The sequence below is a fragment of the Macaca thibetana genome, chromosome 11, assembly GCF_024542745.1.
Source record: "Macaca thibetana thibetana isolate TM-01 chromosome 11, ASM2454274v1, whole genome shotgun sequence".
In the NCBI taxonomy this organism is placed as follows: Eukaryota; Metazoa; Chordata; class Mammalia; order Primates; family Cercopithecidae; genus Macaca; species Macaca thibetana.
In genome coordinates, this window is record NC_065588.1 from 109,341,729 (window position 1) to 109,360,336 (window position 18,608).

The 18,608-nt window shown below is 50.9% G+C and overlaps 2 protein-coding genes across 6 annotated transcripts in view; one reads left to right on the forward strand and one right to left on the reverse strand.

The window, feature by feature from the left end:
• RASAL1 (RAS protein activator like 1) overlaps positions 1-5,816 on the reverse strand; it is a 37,085-nt gene extending 31,269 nt beyond the window's left edge. For 2 of the 5 annotated variants that reach the window (XM_050749677.1, XM_050749676.1), the window contains exon 1: positions 4,293-4,328. Coding sequence is in view for 3 of the 5 variants with exons in the window: in XM_050749678.1 (XP_050605635.1) it covers positions 5,410-5,537 (128 nt within the window). In the remaining 2 variants the exon portion in view is untranslated. Of the gene's footprint in view, positions 1-4,292; positions 4,657-5,409; positions 5,538-5,632 lie in introns of those variants that run through there. The other 3 variants (XM_050749678.1, XM_050749681.1, XM_050749680.1) reach the window with 3 other exon arrangements.
• CFAP73 (cilia and flagella associated protein 73) overlaps positions 1-18,608 on the forward strand; it is a 198,874-nt gene that overhangs the window by 172,252 nt on the left and 8,014 nt on the right. The window lies entirely within an intron of this gene.

Consider the following 18,608-nt stretch of genomic DNA (forward strand, 5'->3'; position numbering starts at 1 on the left):
TCAGAAGTAGAACCTCAGGAGACCAGCAGGAGATGTCTCCACCACATCTGTGCGCTCTGGGCTTCCACCCATAGAAATGGAACCGGGAGGCCTGAGGCCAGCAGGTTCAGAGTCCTGGCCCCGAAAGCCCAATGCAGAGGCCCAGAGCATGTCAGGGGGAGCGTCTTGAATGCCTGGCTTCACCACCCTCTAGCTGTGCCATCCCAGCAAGTCCCCTTCCCTCTCGGCCTCAGTTTCTCTGCTCTATAAATCAGGTGTGATGCTCACACACACACCTCCTAGGGGGCTGGAGGAACTCAAATGCGGGGCTGGATCATGGTCTGGCCCCCAGCTCTCCCCTGCAGGGGCTTTAACGCTGTGTCCCCAGCTTTTCATTTCACTGGGAGCTTCCCTGGGGAGGGGACTCCCCATTCCTCAGCCCTCCACAGGGACAGACTCAGCGGACCCTCCCTACAGGCAAAAACCAGGGAACCCAGGCCTCAAAATCAACCCTCTAAATCTCTTAAGATGTGCTGCAGCCCCTTAAGTAGCTGTGAGTCATCTGCCAATTCAGGCCAGCTCCATCCCCCCTTCATAATAACAGTCACCTGCAAATCCCAAGCTGTATAACAGGCCCCTCATTTCCTCCTCCATCCCATCACACAGGCCTCCTTTGTCTTTCATCAGGCCCCGGGCCAGCCTCAGGGCCTTTGCACCTGCTGTTCCCTTTGCCTAAGACACTTAGCCCTGATACTACCATGGCTGGTTCCTTCCTGCCATTCAAGTCTCAGTCCAAAGTCACCTCCTCGAGAGGCTGTCCCTGGCCACCACCGTCCTGTCTAAAATGACCTCTACCTAAAATCATCTTCTTTCTTCTTTTTTTTTTTTTTTTTTTTTTTTTTTTGAGACAGAGCCTTACCCTGTCACCCAGGCTGGAGTACGGTGGCGCGATTTTGGTTCACAGAAATCTCTGCCTCCCAAGTTCAAGCGATTCTCCTGCCTCAGCCTCCTGAGTAGCTGGGATTACAGGTGCACACCACCACGCCTGGCTAATTTTTTGCATTTTTAGTCCAGACAGGGTTTCACCATGCTGGCCAGGCTGGACTCCACCTCCTGGCCTCCAGTAATCCACCCGCCTTGGCCTCCCAAAGTGCTGGGATTACAGGAGTGAGCCACCACGCCCAGCCTCCCTTATTTCTCTGTGTTTAGTATCTGTCTCCCCACCTCCCTGCCACTTCCAAACTGTGAACTCCTGGGGAGAGTCTGTGTCCCCCCCTTCCCCACCCCAGCCCCCACATCTAGCATGCATTGGCCCTCCAGAGCTATTTCTGAATGACTGGGTTTATGGAGTGCTTTCTCTGGAGGCAGGGAGTAATCGTGGAGATAGGACTGGAATCCAGTTTTGTGGGCTCGCACTCGCGTTCTTAAACCAATGCCACCTCTACCCATCCAAATGGCCCTCTCCCTCGATGCCCCAGCACCACTCCCTTGATCTCTGCCACCGTCTTTCTGTCCAGTTTGTATAGATCCACAAATGCCTCAGGAAAGAGGGATGTTGGCGCTAAGAGTTGGCTCCAACCTGAACCTATCTTGCTGGATAAGCCCTTCTCTGTGCCTCAGTTTCCCTCTCTAGACTCCTTCCCTTATCCCCCTCTGGCTGGACGCTCCAATGCCTCCATTTCCCTACCTGGCTTCTATCCCTGAACACTTTAGACAGGTGATGGTCAGTGTCTTAATGAACTTCTGTGGGTCCCACCTCTGAATATCCTTCTGTGGAGTGCCCCAGGCCTCAGTTTCCCCTTCTGGCTCCATCCCAAATCCATTGGACTGGGTAACCCCAGAAGCCTCAGTTTCCCCATCTGGGCTTCACCCTCAGACACCTGTGGCGGGGTAATGCCCTGTGTCTCAGTTTCCCTCCCTGGATTCTCCACCCCTAAGCTTCCTTTATGCAGGCTCCCATTCCTCAGTTTCCCCTACTACAGATGTGGAGTCAGATGGGCTGGGATCCCACTAGCAGAGGGTTGGGAGACACGCCCCGTTCTGCAGAACCAGCCTGACCTCCAGGCCCTCCTGGGAGCCGAGCTCAGCACTAGTCAGCTGCAGGGCTCTGACGCATGAGGGCCTTATCAGACTCCTATCAGGGAGGGCGACAGTGGCAAGAGGGGGTGGCTGCTTCCAGACCCCTGATCTCTGCAGACCTGTGGCCTCTCCCACGGCCCCTGACTCAGCTCGAGCTTGGGAAAGCAGGCCCCTCAGCCATCGCCTGCCCAGTCTGGTTTGGGCATGGAGTAGTCAGAGTTCAAATCGCAGCTGGGTGATCTTAGGCAAGTGACTTTGCCGCTGTGTTCCTCAGTTTCCCCATTTGTAAAATAAGAGACGCCAATAGGACTATATGAAGTGTTAAGCACAGGGCCTGTCCATACTAAGCCCTCAGTGACTGACTGCTACTATTTTTAATAGTAAAAACTCTAAAATTACCTGAAGAGGCCTCCTCCCAGGCCAGAATGGATGCCCCCCAAACCTGGCAATGCTTTAGGCAGAGTCTGGGCCCTTTCTCTTAGGAGAAGAGGGAATAAACACAGCCCACCTCAGAGCCCCCAGGCATCAAAGCCTACAGGAAGCCTACAGGAAGAGCCCCTTTGAAGAAGGGTGCTGACAGCTAGCGAAACTGAGGCAGGGTGGTTGGACCGCCCCCCAGCTGGGGCTAAGTGACTCCTCCCCACCCTTGCTCTAGGGCATGACCTATTTCATAGCTCACTGGCCCAGGAACTAGGGGCAGGAAGGGTGGTCAAGAGCTGCAGGAACCAGGAATGACTCAAGTCCCTTCTCCAGAGAAGCAGCAGGTTACCATGAGCCAGTGTCCAGGTGCAGGGGAGACACCCATCTCCCCCTCATGACCTCTCACCCGGACTGGTGGAGGGGCCAGAGCTCGGTGAGTGAGAACCTGTTTCTGGAAAGGACTCCTTTCACCGCCTAGCAGCTGCCAGGCTCCCAGCCTGGCCTCAATGCCCTAACAGTGTAGGCTGTCTCATTCCCAGGGGCTCTGAGGGGACATCTCAGAAAGAGGGGGGCTTGTCCAGTCACTGAACTGTCACAGCACACACTCTGCTTCTCATTCAGGGCGTGTTTATTTGGAGTAGCCGATGAGGATGAAGGGTGGCAAAAATTGCTCTCAACAGCTGCCCCCTTAACACAGCTGCAGTGTTTTGGGGGTTGGGAGTGTCATAAAATCAGGCAGGAAAGTCCTCTCAGGGAACCCACAGCTTGGGGAATCAGCACAGAGCTAAGACCGAACCTCGACACAGGCGAAGGCTCCCAATACATGCTCCTGCTCACCTGGGCCACAGGGGAACTCCTAACAGGTCTTCCACCCTCCCAGCTGGATGGGAGACCCCAGGCAACCAGACGGGGACTCCGGTCCAGAGCTCTCATTGCCCAAATGGGAAACCAAGGCCCAGAGACAAGCAGGTTCAAGGTCACACAGCACATGTCCTCCGGAGGATCCCACACCTGTCGCAGGTGCTGAGGCCCTCAGAGCCCCTCCTGGGCTCTAGGCCAAGCAGGAGGGGGACCCCCCCACACACATTCTGCTGATTCAGCAGCTGCTGACTCAGCCCCGGGGGAAGCATATCTCAGGACTTGGTAGTGAAGGGAGTCGTAGGGTCCCCCAGTCCCATCACATCTGGCTGGGGAGGGGCTCCCAGCAGGGAGTTGGCTCTTCAAGCAGTTCAGCCCCCGGGGAAGGCCCACACGAGGCTGGGAGCCACAAGACTGGGGAGCTCAGGGCTTAGGGTAAAAGGGACCCTGGAGGGCCACCTGGTGACACTCTGCAAACCTAAGCACCAGATCCACACAGGATGTTGGGGCTCATCTGATCCCAGGCCCTCCAAGGGTCCTCCCCAGGGTTCCCTTGCTAGGCCCCCACTCAGTCCTGGAGGAGCCGCCTCCAACACATGACTGGACTAAGGAAGAGACCCCCCGGCTTTGTCCCTCCCAGATCTGACAGAATCTGGCCCTCTAATCCCCTCTTCAGCTCTGGAAGACCCCCTTTAGTACATCCCGGGAACAAAGACATCCCCTCCCCTGCCCAGGGGTGGGGCGGGGCATCTGCTAAGTCTAGGTGCCCCCCTGCCACCGGGACAGCCATGGGCATGGGGCCTCTCGCCCCTTTAAAGCGGATCTGCCCCAATACCAGTCTTAGACAAGAACCCCTCGCCCTCCTGCCAACCCGCTCTGGCACGCGGAAAGGGCGATCCCAGCCCCATCCCAGGCCTTGCGCGCCCATCACCCCGAAGCGCCCGAGAGGTACTCACACGTCCTTGGCGGGCAGCGCGCGGCCCTCCACCACGCGAACATTCAGCGAGCTGCTCTTGGCCATGGCGCCTAGCCACAAACTTTCCAGGCAGAAGGGCGCTCAGGTTGCGAGGTTGGACCAGGGGACGTCTACATGTCACCTGTTTCAAGCCTGGCGCCCTGCCTCGGGGTCCCGGTGCCGCCTGTCCAAGACCCGGGTAGCTGGACGGGAGACTTCCGAAGGAGGAGAAGGTGTAGGTGCCCGGGGAGGGAGCGCCCGTCCGGACTCTACAGGTAGGAGCCGTGCCGCGAGCAGGAGGAGCGCGCAGGGGGCGCAGCGGGCTCTTGCCTAGGCGTCTGGAGCTCCAGGCAAGCGGGCTGAGCGGGCAGGGGGCGGGAGGGGCGGCCAGGGACCTCCCCCCAATCCCGCCTCCCATGGGGTACCCCGCCTGACCCCGGCCCCCCCTCGCGCGCCCTCTGCCGGCACCCTAGTCATGCGCGCCAGAGCGCACGGGCGGCGGAGACCAGGGTGCACTACCAGGTGGGGAGGGGCCCCCGTCCTGATGGGCGTGGCCGCTGGCTCCTGGTGAGTTGGCATTGGGCTCAAAAGACATGGTCTGTGTCCCCGCCTGTCCCTCATTCAACATATTCACACTTCTCCGCCCCCACCCCTCCTTGCCTACCATGCAGACACCAGCCTCCTCTCTCCAACCTCCGCACCCCCGGTACAGGAGCAAGTATTAGCGGTGGGTGGGAGGCGACGCGAGAGAGGGTCGCATGTTCCCTGGGCGTCCGTTCAGAGTCAAGGGAGGGGCCTCGAACATCCTCTTCCATCTCGTTCTAGTTTCCAGTTAAACACAGAACCCAGACTCTGCTCTAACGTCACGGGCTGGCACTGCGGGGGAGGAAGCCGCGGCCGGATGGGGGAGGGGAAGGCTTGAAGGTAACCACTACAGCGATGATAAAAAGTCATCTACAGTTGTTTGAACACTTCATGGGTGCCAGGCACTGTTTTAAGCGCTTTACTGGGATTAGCTCATTTTTGCCTTCACAGATGTACACTACACACTGCTGCACTATTACCCCATTACCCGCAGCTTATGAATAAAGAAACTGAGGTTCAGAGGGGTTAAATACCTTGGCGGAGGGCTCACAGTCAGTAATTGATTTGCCTTCCCAGGTTCGAATCCTGGCTCTCCATTTAGTAGCTGTCTGGACTTGGGTAAGCCATTCAACCTCTCTGTGCTTTGGTTTGGTTTTCTCATCTGTTGAGTGAGGATGACATCGCATTTCAGTCACAGGATTTTGAAAGAGTTAAATGAGTTAATGAAGATAAAAGTCTCAGGACAATGACAAGTACCTAATACACGTCCAGAAAGTGTTTGATATTCTGATTGTTGTCTTTTGAGGCGTGGCCCACGCGTCACCTCTCCTGGGAAGGCTTCCAGGATGCTCTTCCACTCCAGGCAGAGATTTTCTTTCCTTTTTCTCTGCTCCAGTGGCTCCAGGTTTGTACATTTCTCTGATTTTAAATGAGATAATATGACAGGCAGGGCCTGTCCCAGGACAGATCTGTTCAGACACTTATTTCTCCCTGTGAGTTCATTGTTGACCTGCCCAAGACCTCTTAGAAAGGCCAGGCACCAGTGGGAGTGCCCCTGCAGATTGAGTGCGGGAGACGACGCCCAGACCGGCGGGACCAGGAGTGCCCTGCCCGGCTCTACCAGCAGCCCAATGGTCTGCTTCCCAGTCTCCCTACTTGACTCCCCACCCAGCACCCCAGACGGGCTGATGAGGAACTCAGAGCCCTGGAATTCCTTCCCCAGCTGGTGGCTGCCTGGTGAGTCTCTGACCCACCAGAGACGGGGTCTCAGTTAACCCCGTCTGGGAAATGGATCTAGCGGAACAGGCTCCAAGGCTTAGAAGTATTGCAACATCCTCAGCAGGGCATGAGGGGTCATCCAGGGTTAGATCCAGAAAAATAATAGCCCAAAGGAGTCGTTAAAGACCCCCTCCCATTGTAATTTTTTTTTTTTTTTTTTTAGCCCAGCTGGAGGGCAGGGGCTCCATCTTGGCTCACTGCAACCTCCACCTCCCAGGTTCAAGTCCCTGCTTCAGCCTCCTGAGTAGCTGGGAGTACAGGCACCCACCACCATGCCCGGCTAATTTTTATATTGTTAGTAGATTTTTGTAGCTTGTATTTTTATATCACCATGTTGGCCAGGCTGGTCTTGAACTCCTGATCTCAAGCAATCCACCTATCTCAGCCTCCCGAAGTGCTGGGATTACAGGCGTGAGTCACCGCGCCTGGCCCACTGTGATCTTTATCAGTTACCCCAGATCCTCCCCCAAAGAAAAGATACCACCTAAGGTGGTGAGGGGCATGGTACTTATGGTATTTGCTATGTAACTGCAGCTTTAAGACAGGAATCCTGCCCCCCGCCCCCGCCGCCCCCCACCACATACATTTAGTGGAAACTACCGTTTGAGCCTTTTTCTTCTGTGAGCCTGAAAAGACCTCAGACAGGCCTCCAGATCCCCAGGACCCCTGTTGGAACCTCCCAATGATGGAACCTGAGGGGCCTGTTCCTACAGCCCCCATGGGATGCCAGCCAAACTGCCACGCAGCAATCTTGGCCCATCTTCCAGAGCTAAGCAGGAAGTCACATACCCAAACACCCTTCCCCAGCTCCCCAGGGGGAAATACCAAGGATATAGACTGTGCCAGCTGGGCCTCCAGCAAGCCAGCTCTGTCACCTGTGCAATATCTGGAGTGTGACCCCACAATTTGCCTGGGGCCCTGGCCACACTCCCCAAACTTTCCACATGACCCAGCCATTTCCTGTTGTTCTGAGAAGCTCTGACCTGAAACTAGCAGGGAGTTGGAGGTTGCCTAGGGCAGTCCATGTCAAGGAACCAAAGTGGGAAAGGCAGACCAGAGAGAGTATGTGGCCTGCGGGGGACCATCCAGCTAGGCAGGGCGAGGGCAGGCTCGTGATTCTCCCAGGGTTATTATGAGAGTTCATCTCGAGGGCAGAGTAAGGCACATAGCATCATTCCTGGCACATAGTAGGTGCTCAAGAAATGGCCAAACCCCATCCCCAAGCTCCTTAAAGGCAAATTCATAACCTTCTTCTTGCCATCTCCCTCCATAGTCTAACACCCATGAGATACACACAGCAGGTGCTTCATAAAGACTTAAGTGGGGAGAAATGCTGAGTTCAGGGTTTACCAGAAGAAGGTTTAGCATCAGGCTGACCTGGGATTGAACCCTGGCACCTGCACTTCCAAGCCAAGTGTTCTTGGGCAAGTGAGTTACTCTCTCAGTGCCTCAGTTTCCTTATCCGTAAAGTGGGGATACTGATAGCATCCACCTCTAGAATGAGCATGAGGCTGGAAAAGAAATAAGTGCCAGGTGTTTAGCACAGCCTGGAATACTGCAAGCACTCAATAAATGTCATGGCCATTGTGGGACGTCCTGTGCCTGATACTGAGCCCCATTTGGTGGCTTAGCTCTGAGGCTAGGTCCTGGAGACATTGCCCAGGTGGAATGCAGGTCCAGCCCCAGATTACAGGTATGGATGAAGGCCCACACTTCAGTGGCCAGGGCAGTTCCAGATCGCTGAGCTGGGGGAATCTGAGGATTTTCATCCTGGCTGAGAAATCTGATGGAGAGCTTCCAAGGTCAGGGCTCCGGCCTTCCCAATGGGCCCTCTGTCCAGGACAGGCTGAGTCTTCGCTTGATCTAAGATGCTGGGCCCGGGGCCCAGGGAGGGCTCACAGACATGGAGGAGAGAGGGCTCCTCATCCCAGAAGAGGGATCAGGACTGGGCATGGTGGGGTGTCCTGGAGCCTGCTCCCATCAGCACTGGAGAGCCGACTGCGCTCATAACTTTCCAACTCCATGTTTAGCCACATCACATGGGAACTTGAAATTGACTAGGGTAGGATTTACAGTATGGAAACTGGCAAAAGCTACATTTATTTCTGAGAGCCAGTTTCCCAATACACTACTGGGCACAGGAATCCCTAGTCACATAGCTCTCTAGATACCGTTCCTGAATTCAACACCCTTAAGACTTTTCTCATATCCTCCCAATCTGCTCCCCCAACACACACTGCCTTTGTTTGATCAGTCATTTCTCTCAAGAAGGCCTTTACAGGACCAGGCATGGTGGCTCACCCCTGTAATCCCAACACTTTGGGAGGCTGAGATGGGAGGATCGCTGAGGCAAGGAGTTTGAGACCAGCCTGAGCAACACAGCAAGACTTCGTTGCTACAGAAAATTTTAAAATTAACAAGGTGTGATGCCTTGCACTTGTAGTCCCAGCTACTCAGGAGGCTGAGGCAGGAGGATGGCTTGAGCCCAGGAGTTCAAGGCTGTAGTAAGTTATGATAGTGTCACTGCACTCTAGCCTGGGCAACATAGCAAGACCCTCTCTCTTAAAAAATAAGTAAATGGGCTGGGCATGGTGGCTCACACTTGTAATCCTAGCATTTTGGGAGGCTGAGGCAGGAGGATCACTTGAGCTCAGGAGTTTGAGACCAGCCTGGGCAGCATAGTGAGGCCTCGTCTCTATTATATAATTCTTTTTAATTAAATAAGTAAATAAGGCTGGGCGTGGTGGCTCATACCTGTAATCCCAGCATTTTGGGAGGCGGAGAGGGGCAGATCACTTGAGCTCAGGAGTTAGAGACTAGCCTGGGCAACATGACAAAACCCCATCTCTACTAAAAATATAAAAATTAGCCAGGCATGGTGGCATGTATCTGTAATCCCAGCTACTTGGAAGGCTAAGGCACAAGAATTACTTGAACCTAGGAGACGTAGGTTGCAGTGAGCCGATATTGCACCAGTGCACTCCAGCCTGGGTGACAGAGCAAGTGTCTGTCTCGAAAACAAATAAATAAATAAGCAAAAGTCCTCCCAATAGGTTAATAAAGATTATAAGAGATGGTGGTGGGGGGAAGTAAAGCACAGATATCAATGTAAATGAATACTGCATGGCTCTTTCAAAAATGTTCTGAAGGAAGATTTAATAACAGGAAAATACTGAAAAAGCATAAATGGTGAGGAAAAGGTATATACAACCATATACACAGTGTGAGTCTGAGGCCATAAAATATTCTATGTATGTATATATAAGATCTTTTGTTGAACAAACATGTATTGAGCGCCTACTATGTACTAGATGGTAGGGATATAGCGAGGTGCAAGTGAGGGATAAGACGGCCCCGTGCCGCTCTCCTGGGGCTCTCAGTAAAATAGGAAAGCGACAAAAGTAACACAGCTCAATAATATACTCACAGAGAGTAAAGAACGATGAGAAGATGATGAAGCAGACATGGGGGCTACAGCTGGAGCTGGAGGGATTCCTTACACACAATAGCATGTACTTTTTTTTTTTTTTTTTTTTCTTGAGGTGAAGTCTTGCTCTGTCACCCAGGCTAAAGTGCAGTGGCACGATCTCGGCTCGCTCTGTTGCAGCCTGGGTGGCTGGAGTGATCTTGGCTCATTGGGAGGTAGAGTGGCACCTCTGCCTTCTAAGTTCAAATGATCCTCCCACCTCACCCTTCCGAGTAGCTAGGATTATAGGCATGTGCCACCACGCCCAGCTAATTTTTTGTATTGTTGTTGTTGTCGTTGTTGAGATGGACTTTCAATCTGTCACCCAGGCCAGAGTGCAGTGGGGCAATCTTGGCTCACTGCAACCTCTGCCTCCCGGGTTCAAGCAATTCTCCCAAGTAGCTGGGATTACAGGGGTCCGCCACCACGCCCGGCTAATTTTTGTTTTGTTTTGTTTTGTTTGTTTGAGACCGAGTCTCACTCTGTCGCCCAGGCTGCAGTGCAGTGGCACGATCTCAGCTCACTGCAACCTCCGCCTGGGTTCACTCCATTCTCCTGCCTCAACCTCCCAAGTAGCTAGGACTACAGGCGCCCACCACCACACCTGGCTAATTTTTTGTATTTTTAGTAGAGATGGGGTTTCACCATGTTAGCCAGGATGGTCTCAATCTCCTGACCTTGTGATCCACCCACCTCGTTCTCCCAAAGTGTAATTTTTGTACTTTTAGTAGAGATGGGGTTTCACCATATTGGCCAGGGTGGTCTTGAACTCCTGACCCCAGGTGATCCTCCTGCTTCAGCCTCCCAAAATGCTGGGGTTACAGGCGTGAGCCACCACACCCAACCCCATGTGCTTCTTTTATCATCAGAAAAGGATTCATGGTCCCTCCAGCTTCTAAAAGAACCACTGTCCTAAGCCATGTGCAGTGGCTCTCACCTGTAATCCCAGCACTTTGGGAGGCCGAGACAGGAGAATTGCTTGAGCCCAGGAGTTCAAGACCAGCCTGGGCAACATAGCAAGACCCTGTCTCTACAAAAAACAATTAAAATTTCGCTGGGTGTGGTGGCACACACCTGTAGCCTCAGCTACTCCGGAGGCTAAGGAAGGAGGATCTCTTGAGCCCAGGAGTTTTGAGACCAGCACTGGGCAATGTACTGAGACCCCATCTCCATACATAAATAAATGGAATAGTTGTCCTTTATTTGTATTTCCACAGTCTCTGAGAAGCCCTTGCAGAGGAGTAGGGGGGCAGAGATGCTACCCCAACCCCAGGCCCCGGTGGCACCACTGTGTGACCTTGGTCTCTTGCTCCCTTGTTTTGTGGCGATTTACATGTTCCTCTTACCTTCTAAATGTCAGGGACAGCGTCTGATTCATGTTGAGCCTCCCACACAGCTTGGCACATTAGAAAGACTCACGACACGCACACCGGGTTAAACAGAATTCAGTTCCCCTGGAGGGCTGGAACTTGGCCTCTTTTCATGTGATAATAGTCATATTATTTTTCACTTCCTCCCTCCCTACAGTGCCTAGGAGGGCGGCTTCGTCATTGCCAATTTACCACCTGCCCAGTATACCTACACCCTCAAGCCAGGAGGCCTGTGTCCCCTCCAGGGAAGTGGCACCTTCCCTTCTGTGGCCAAGACCAGGGCAGAGCAGACACGGGCCTCGGCCTAGGCTGGGGTGACGAGTTGTTCTTTGTCTCAGGAACACAAAGCCCCGTTTGTGATTGCTGGGCACGATTCTGGGCAGGGAGCCACGTAGGACAGGAGGCATCGGTGGGCGGAGTGGGCAGGAATTCCCAAACCCCCTCCTGCAGGCTGGCTGCCGAGGAAGCAGGGCCCCACAGGTTCCCTCCTCCCAGGGCCTGAAAACAAGGTGTCTGTCTTTCAGTCGGCACCCCCACTTCCTCCTGCCTCAGCCCCACTCCCCAAAGTTCTCCCCACACCCCACCTTGGAATGGAGAAGTAGAAAAGGGGAAGGCACAGAAGCATGAGATGGGCGGGTTGGGGGATATTTCCAGAGCTTTTCAGCCAAGAGCCTGCTGAGCTGTGTCCTGCTGTCACTCAGCGTCCCCACCCTCCAGGAGGTAGGGGCAGAGGCAGGAAGGAGGCAGAGCTGGCAAGAAACTGGGACTCCCACCCCGAAGCATGGAGGGAGGGCTTGGGAACAGCACCTCATTGAACAGAGAGGAATGCTGAGGCCTGGGTAGGCGGGTGGATTGGCTGGCTGCAGAGAAGAAGCCACAGCCCCAGCCTTCTAAGAGAAGTGGTTTGTGCAAGGACTTTTTCCCCTCCCTTAAGCCACGAGCAGCTTCAGGAGAGGGAAGTTGAATGCTTTTTTTTCTTTTTTTTGAGATAGAGTCTCTGTCTGTCATCCAGCTTGGAGTGCAGTGGTACGATCTCGGCTCACTGCAACCTCCTGGGCTCATCCCTTCCTCAAGGAGGCCTGCCTGCCCCCATGCTTGCTCTCTAGGCCTCTCCTCCTAACCCATCACATATCTGCAGGGTGATTTGATTCCTCTGACTTCTCCACTGGCCTGTAAGCCCAGAAATCAGGTTTTGTCTTGTCCCCTGCTATATCCTCAGCATTGAGCACAGTGTCTGGCATAGGGTAAGATGCTCAATAAATATTTGCAAAAACCACTTATAAAACCACATAATGGCCAGGGGCAGTGGCTCACGCCTGTATCCCAACACTTTGGGAGGCTAAGGTGGGTGGATTACCTGAGATTGGGAGTTTGAGACCAGCCTGACCAACATGGAAAAACCCCATCTCTACTAAAAATACAAAAAATTAGCTGGGTGTGGTGGTGCATGCCTGTAATCCCAGCTACTCGGGAGGCTGAGGCAGGAGAATCACTTGAACCTAGGAGGCGAAGCTTGCGGTGAGCCGAGATTGTGCCATTGCACTCCAGCCTGGGCAACAAGACGGAACTCCGTCTCAAAAAAAAAAAAAAAAAAAAAAAAAAGAATAGAAATTGCTGATGTGGTGGCTCATGCCTATAATCTCAACACTTTGGGAGGCTGAGGTGGGAGAATCACTTGAGCCCAGGAGTTTGAGACCAGCCTGAGCAACATAGCAAGACCTCATCTCTACAAGAAATTTTAATAATTACGGCTGTACACGGTGGCTCATGCATGTAATCCCAGCACTTTGGGGGGCCAAGGCAGGTGGATCACCTGAGGTCAGGAGTTCGAGAGCAGTCTCGCCAACATGGTGAAACCCTGTTTCTAACGCCTGTAATCCCAACACTTTGGGGGACCGAGGTAGGAGGAGGCAGAAGTAGGAGGCTCTCCTGAGGCCAGGAGATCAGAACCAGCCTGGGCAATGTAGTAAGACCCCATCTCTACAAAAAAAAAATTTAAAACTTAGCCTAGTACAGTGGTGCACACCTGTGGTTGCAGATACTCAGGAGGCTGAGGTGGGAGGATTGCTTGAACACTTTTAGTCCAGGCAACAGAGTGAGACTCTGGCTCTAAAATAAATAAATAAGTAAAAACTCAACAGTTAAAAACAATCCAGTTAAGACATAGGCAAGAGGCGTTTCACTGAACTGAACATATATTTTACTGAGGATATACAGATGGCAAATAAGCACATGAAGAGATGTTCAACTTCATTAGCCTTTAAAGAAATGCAAAGTAAAAACACAATGTGCTATCACTACACACATATCAGAATGACTAAAATAAAAAAATAGTGATCACAGCAAAGATGCAGAGACACTGGATCATTCATTTGTTGCTGGTGGAAATGTAAAATGTGCAGCCCCTATGCAAAAGAATATGAGAGTTTTTATTTAGTTTTTCATTTAATTTTTTTTTTTTTTTTTTGAGAGGGAGTCTTGCTCTGTCCCCCAGGCTGGAGTGCAGTGGTGCGATCTCAGCTCACTGCAACCTCTGCCACCTGGGTTCTGCTTCAGTCTCCCAAGTAGAGTAGCTGGGATTGCAGGTGTGCACCACCACACCAGGTTAATTTTTGTATTTTTAGTAGAGATGGGGGACTTTCACCATGTTGGCCAGGCTGGTCTCAAACTCCTCCTGACCTTAGGTGATCTGGCCATCTCAGCCTCCCAAAGTGCTGAGAGAAGTGCTCGGCTCACTCTGTTGCAGCCTGGCTGGCTGTGAGAATGACGCTAGTCACTGTGCCTGGTTGGCAGATTCTTTAAAAATGAAATGTCATGTCACTTACCATACAGCCCAACAATTGCACTCTTGGACATTTATCCCAAAGAAATGAAGGCATAGATTCACACAAAAAGTAGTACATGAAACTTCATGGCATCTATCTATCTATCTATCTATCTATCTATCTATCTATCTATTCTTTATATATATAATTTATATGTATATATATTTTACATATGTATGTATATATTTTGGAGACAGGGTCTCACTCAGTCACCCAGGCTGCAGTGCAGTGATGTGATCACAGCTCACTACAGCCTTGACCTCACAGGCTCCCAAGTAGCTAGGATCACAGGCCTGTGCCACCAAACCCAGCTAATTTTTTTTTTTTTTTTTTTTTGGAGAGACAGGGTCTCTCTATGTTGTCCAGACTGGCCTTAAACTCCTGGGTTCAAGAGATCCTCCTGCTTCAGCCTCCCAAAGTGTTAAGATTACAGGCATGAGCCACTGCACCTGACCCAGCTTTACTCTTAATAGCTTTATGCTTTATTCTTAAAAACTGGAAACAACCCAAATGTCCTTCAGCCTGAATGGTTAAACAAACTGTGGTACACCCATACCATGGCATGCTGCTCAGCAATCCAAAGGAACAAACTATCGATACATGCAACAACCAGGACGGATCTCAAGAGAATTATGCGGAGTGAAAAAAGCCAATCTCAGAAGGTTACGTATTGAATGATTCCCTTTCTCTCCCCTCTGCTCCCTTCCCCTCCCCTCCACTCCTTTCCCCCACCCCTACCCTGCCTTCCCCTTCCTTCCTTTTGGGACAGAGTCTTGCTCTGTCAACCAGGCTGGAGTGCACTGGTGGGATCATGGCTCACTGCAGACGCTGTCTCCCAGGATCAAGTGATCCTCCCACTTCAACCTCCCCAGTAGCGGAGACTGCAGGCATGTGCTACCACGCCTGGATAACTTTTGTGTGTTTTTTTTGTAGAGACAGGGTTTCATCATGTTGCCCAGGCTAGTGTCAAACTCCTGGGCTCAAGCGATGCTCCTGCCTCGGCCTCTCAAAGTGTTGGAATTACAGGCGTGGCCACTGTGACTGGCCAATTCCATTTCTCTAACATCCTTGACATGTCAAAATTATAGAGATAAAGAACAGAGGAATGGTTGTCAGGGCTTAGGGAGGGGAGAAGCGGGAGACCGGTATGCCTCTAGTGAACCTTGTGAACTGTTCTGTATTTTGACTATAGTGGTTGTCACATAAATATACCTGTGGCAAGGTTGCATAGAACTAAATATACACACACACACATACCCATGAGTGCATGTTAGAATGGTGAAATCTGAGTGAGTTCAATGGGTTGTACCAATGCCAGCTTTCTGATTGTGATATTGTACTGTAGTTACACAAGATGTTACCACTGGGGGAAACCGGGTGGAAGGGATATGGGATCTCTCTGTATTGGTCCTTAAACTGCATGTAAATCTACAGTTATCTCAAAAATTAAAATGTAATCTAGGCCGGGTGTGGTGGCTTACACCTGTAATCTCGGCACTTTGGGAGGCAGAGGCAGGCGGAGAGCTTGAGCACGCAAGTTCAAGACCAGCCTGGACAGTATGGTGAAACCCCACCTACAAAAAATACAAAAATTAGCCGGGTGTGGTGGCACCCAACTGAGGTCCCAGTTTCTTGGGAGGCTGAGGTGGGAGGATGGCTTGAGTCTGGGAGGTAGAGGTTGCAGTGAGCCAAGATCGTGCCACTGCACTCCAGCCTTGCGGTAGAGCCAGACCTTGTCTCAAAAAAAAAAAAAAAATTAAACCATAATTTATACTACAACACAACTATTAAAATGACTTTTTTTTTTTTTTTTTTTTGAGACAGAGTCTCACTCTTATCACCCAGGCTGGGGTGCAGTGGTGTGATCTCAGCTCACTGCACCCTGTGCCTCCCAGGTTCAAGTGATTCTCCTGCCTCAGCCTCCCGAGTAGCTGGGATTACAGGCACATGGCCCCATGCCTGGCTAATTTTTGTATTTTTAGTAGAAACTGGGTTTCACCATATTGCCTGGGCTGGTCTTGAACTCCTGACCTCAGGTGACCCACCTGCCTCAGCCTCCCAAAGTGCTGGGATTATAGGCGTGAGTCAACACACCCAGCCATAAAATGACTTTTTAAAAAACTGACAATACCAATTGCTGGTGAGGATATGGAGCAACTAGAACTCTTGTACATTGCTAGTGTGAATATAAAAATAGTACAGCCACCTTGAATAACAACTTGCAGTTTTTTATACAGTTAAACATACACTTACCATACGACACAGCAATACCACTCTGACATATTGACACGAGTGAAATGAAAACTTATGTTTGCACAAAAACCTGCACATGAATACAGCCTGTATTTGCAAGTGCCCAGAACTGGAAGCAACTCACCTATCTTTCATCTGGGGGAATGAATCAACAAACTATAGTATTCATAACATAATGTACCCAGCAATAAAAAAGAATGAGCTACTGATACACATATCAATATGAATGAATCTCAAATGAATATTACTAAGTGAAAGAAGACAGACTCAAAGAGCTACTAAATGTATATAGCAATTTCATGTATGATGTCCTGCAAAAGGTAAAACTCGAAGGACAAAGAATATGTAGAAATTGCCAGAGGTTAGGGTGGAGGGAAGGGTTCATTATAAAGGGGCCCAAGGGCTTTTTGGGGTGATGGAAGTGTTCTGTATATTGATTGTGGTGGTGATTACGTGACTTTATGCATTTGCCAAAACCCATAGAACGGTATACGGAAAAAGTGACTTTTACTTTTTGTAAAAGATACCTTTATGTTTTTAAAAATTAAGAAAAAAATGAAGCCAGGCAAGGTGGCTCACGCCTGTAATCCCAGAACTTTGGGAGGCCAAGGTGGGCAGATCGCCTGAAGTCGGGAGTTCGAGACCAGCCTTGCCAACATGGCAAAACCCTGTCTCTACTAAAGACACAAAAAACTAGCCAGATGCAGTGGTACACACCTGCAATCCCCAGCTACTCCAGAGGCTGAGGCAGGAGACCCGCTTGAACCCAGCAGGCAGAGGTTGAGGTGAGAGGAGATCATGCCACTGCACCCCAGCCTAGGTCACAGAGCGAGACTCCATCTCAAAAAACAAAAAAAAAACAAAAAAAAAAAAAAAAAAAAAAAAAAAGAAAGAAAGAAAGAAAGAAAGCATGAGATCATATCTTACTGTAACTTCACATCAATTTGTGCCGAAAGATAGTGTGTCCAATTTAATTTTTAAAAATGCTCAAAGATAAAATGTACATTATTTTAGTTCTTTTTAATTTCATAGATATTGATTGATTGATTGATTGAGACAGGGTCTTGCTCTGTTGCCCAGGCTGGAGTGCAGTGGAGTGATCATAGCTCACTGCAACTGCAACCTCCTGGGCTCAAGTCATCCTCCTGCCTCAGCTTCCCGAGTAGCTGGAACTACAGACACACGCCACTACCCCCAGCTAATCTTATTATTTTTTGTAGAGATGGGGTCTCTCTATGTTACACAGGCTGGGCTGGAACTCCTGGGCTCAAGTAATCCTCCCACCTTGGCCTCCCAGAGAGTGCTGAGATTACAGGCATCAGCCACAGCACCCAGCCCTAGTTCTGTTGTTTAAAACATGCTCTAACGAAATCCTTAGGAGTTTTTTAAGCAGTGTAGGATTAAAAGGAACTATAGGTTTTTGAAACAGCATTGCTGTACATTAAGAAAATACATTTCTTTGAATGGAAAATAAATTATTTAAAATGGAAAATAAAATGACCGGAAGCAGGGAGGACAAGATGCTAGTGTTTGTTGCTTTGAATTGAAAAACCCAAGGGTACTTTTCATATTACTCTGAGTACTTTTCCCTAGTACCACCCACCCCCCACAGGGCTGTCTTAGGGATTAATTTAGATACTATAGAGTGCTGAGCATAGCATCCAACCCACAGTAAAGCCCAAACCATTGGTTGGGCATGGTGTCTCATGCCTGTAATCCCAGCACTTTGGGAGGCCAAGGCAGGTGACTCACTTGAGGTCAGGAATTCAAGACCAGCCTGGCCAACATGGTAAAACCCCATCTCTACTAAAAATACAAAAATTACTCGGGCATGGTGGCGTGCACCTGTAATCCCAGCTACTCGTGAGGCTGAGGCATGAGAATCACTTGAACCTGGGAGGCAGAGGTTGCAGTGGGCTGAGACCGAGTCTCTGCACTCCAGCCTGGGTAACAGAGTGAAACTCCATGTCAAATAAATAAATAAATAAATAAATAAATAAATAAATAAATACCCAAACTATCTCAGCTTCTCCCATCCCCCAAGTCCAGACCATCCCTTCTAAGCTGGTCTATGAGGTCTAGGAGGTCCTGATGGCCTCCCTTTCTCTCCCTAATCAGTCTGGGGGCTCCCTGAGAAATAGCCAGAGGAGCCCCATCACTCATCACCAGGACAGGGAGTGGCGCCTAAAAGGGCTGGGAGTGAATGACTCCACCCAGGGCCTGGCTAACAGTGGGTGCCCAGGAATTATTCTTTCGAGCCATTGACTGAGTACACACAAGTGTGGCCCTGATAGTGAGGCTATCCTACCCAACCAGGAAGAGGCTTGGGCAAACGTGGGGCACTAAGAGAGGCAATTTCTTGGCCAAGGGACCCCCATCCTCTCCATTGCATACCCGATTTGATGGGGTGTTACAGGCCTCTCCAGGAGGGGCAGAGGTGCTCCTTTACCGGCAGCTTCCTCCCTCTCCCTCCAAGGGTGGATTCCCCTGGCCGCAGCCAGGCAATGGAATGTTGTGTGGTTGGTTGCCAGGCAACCAGA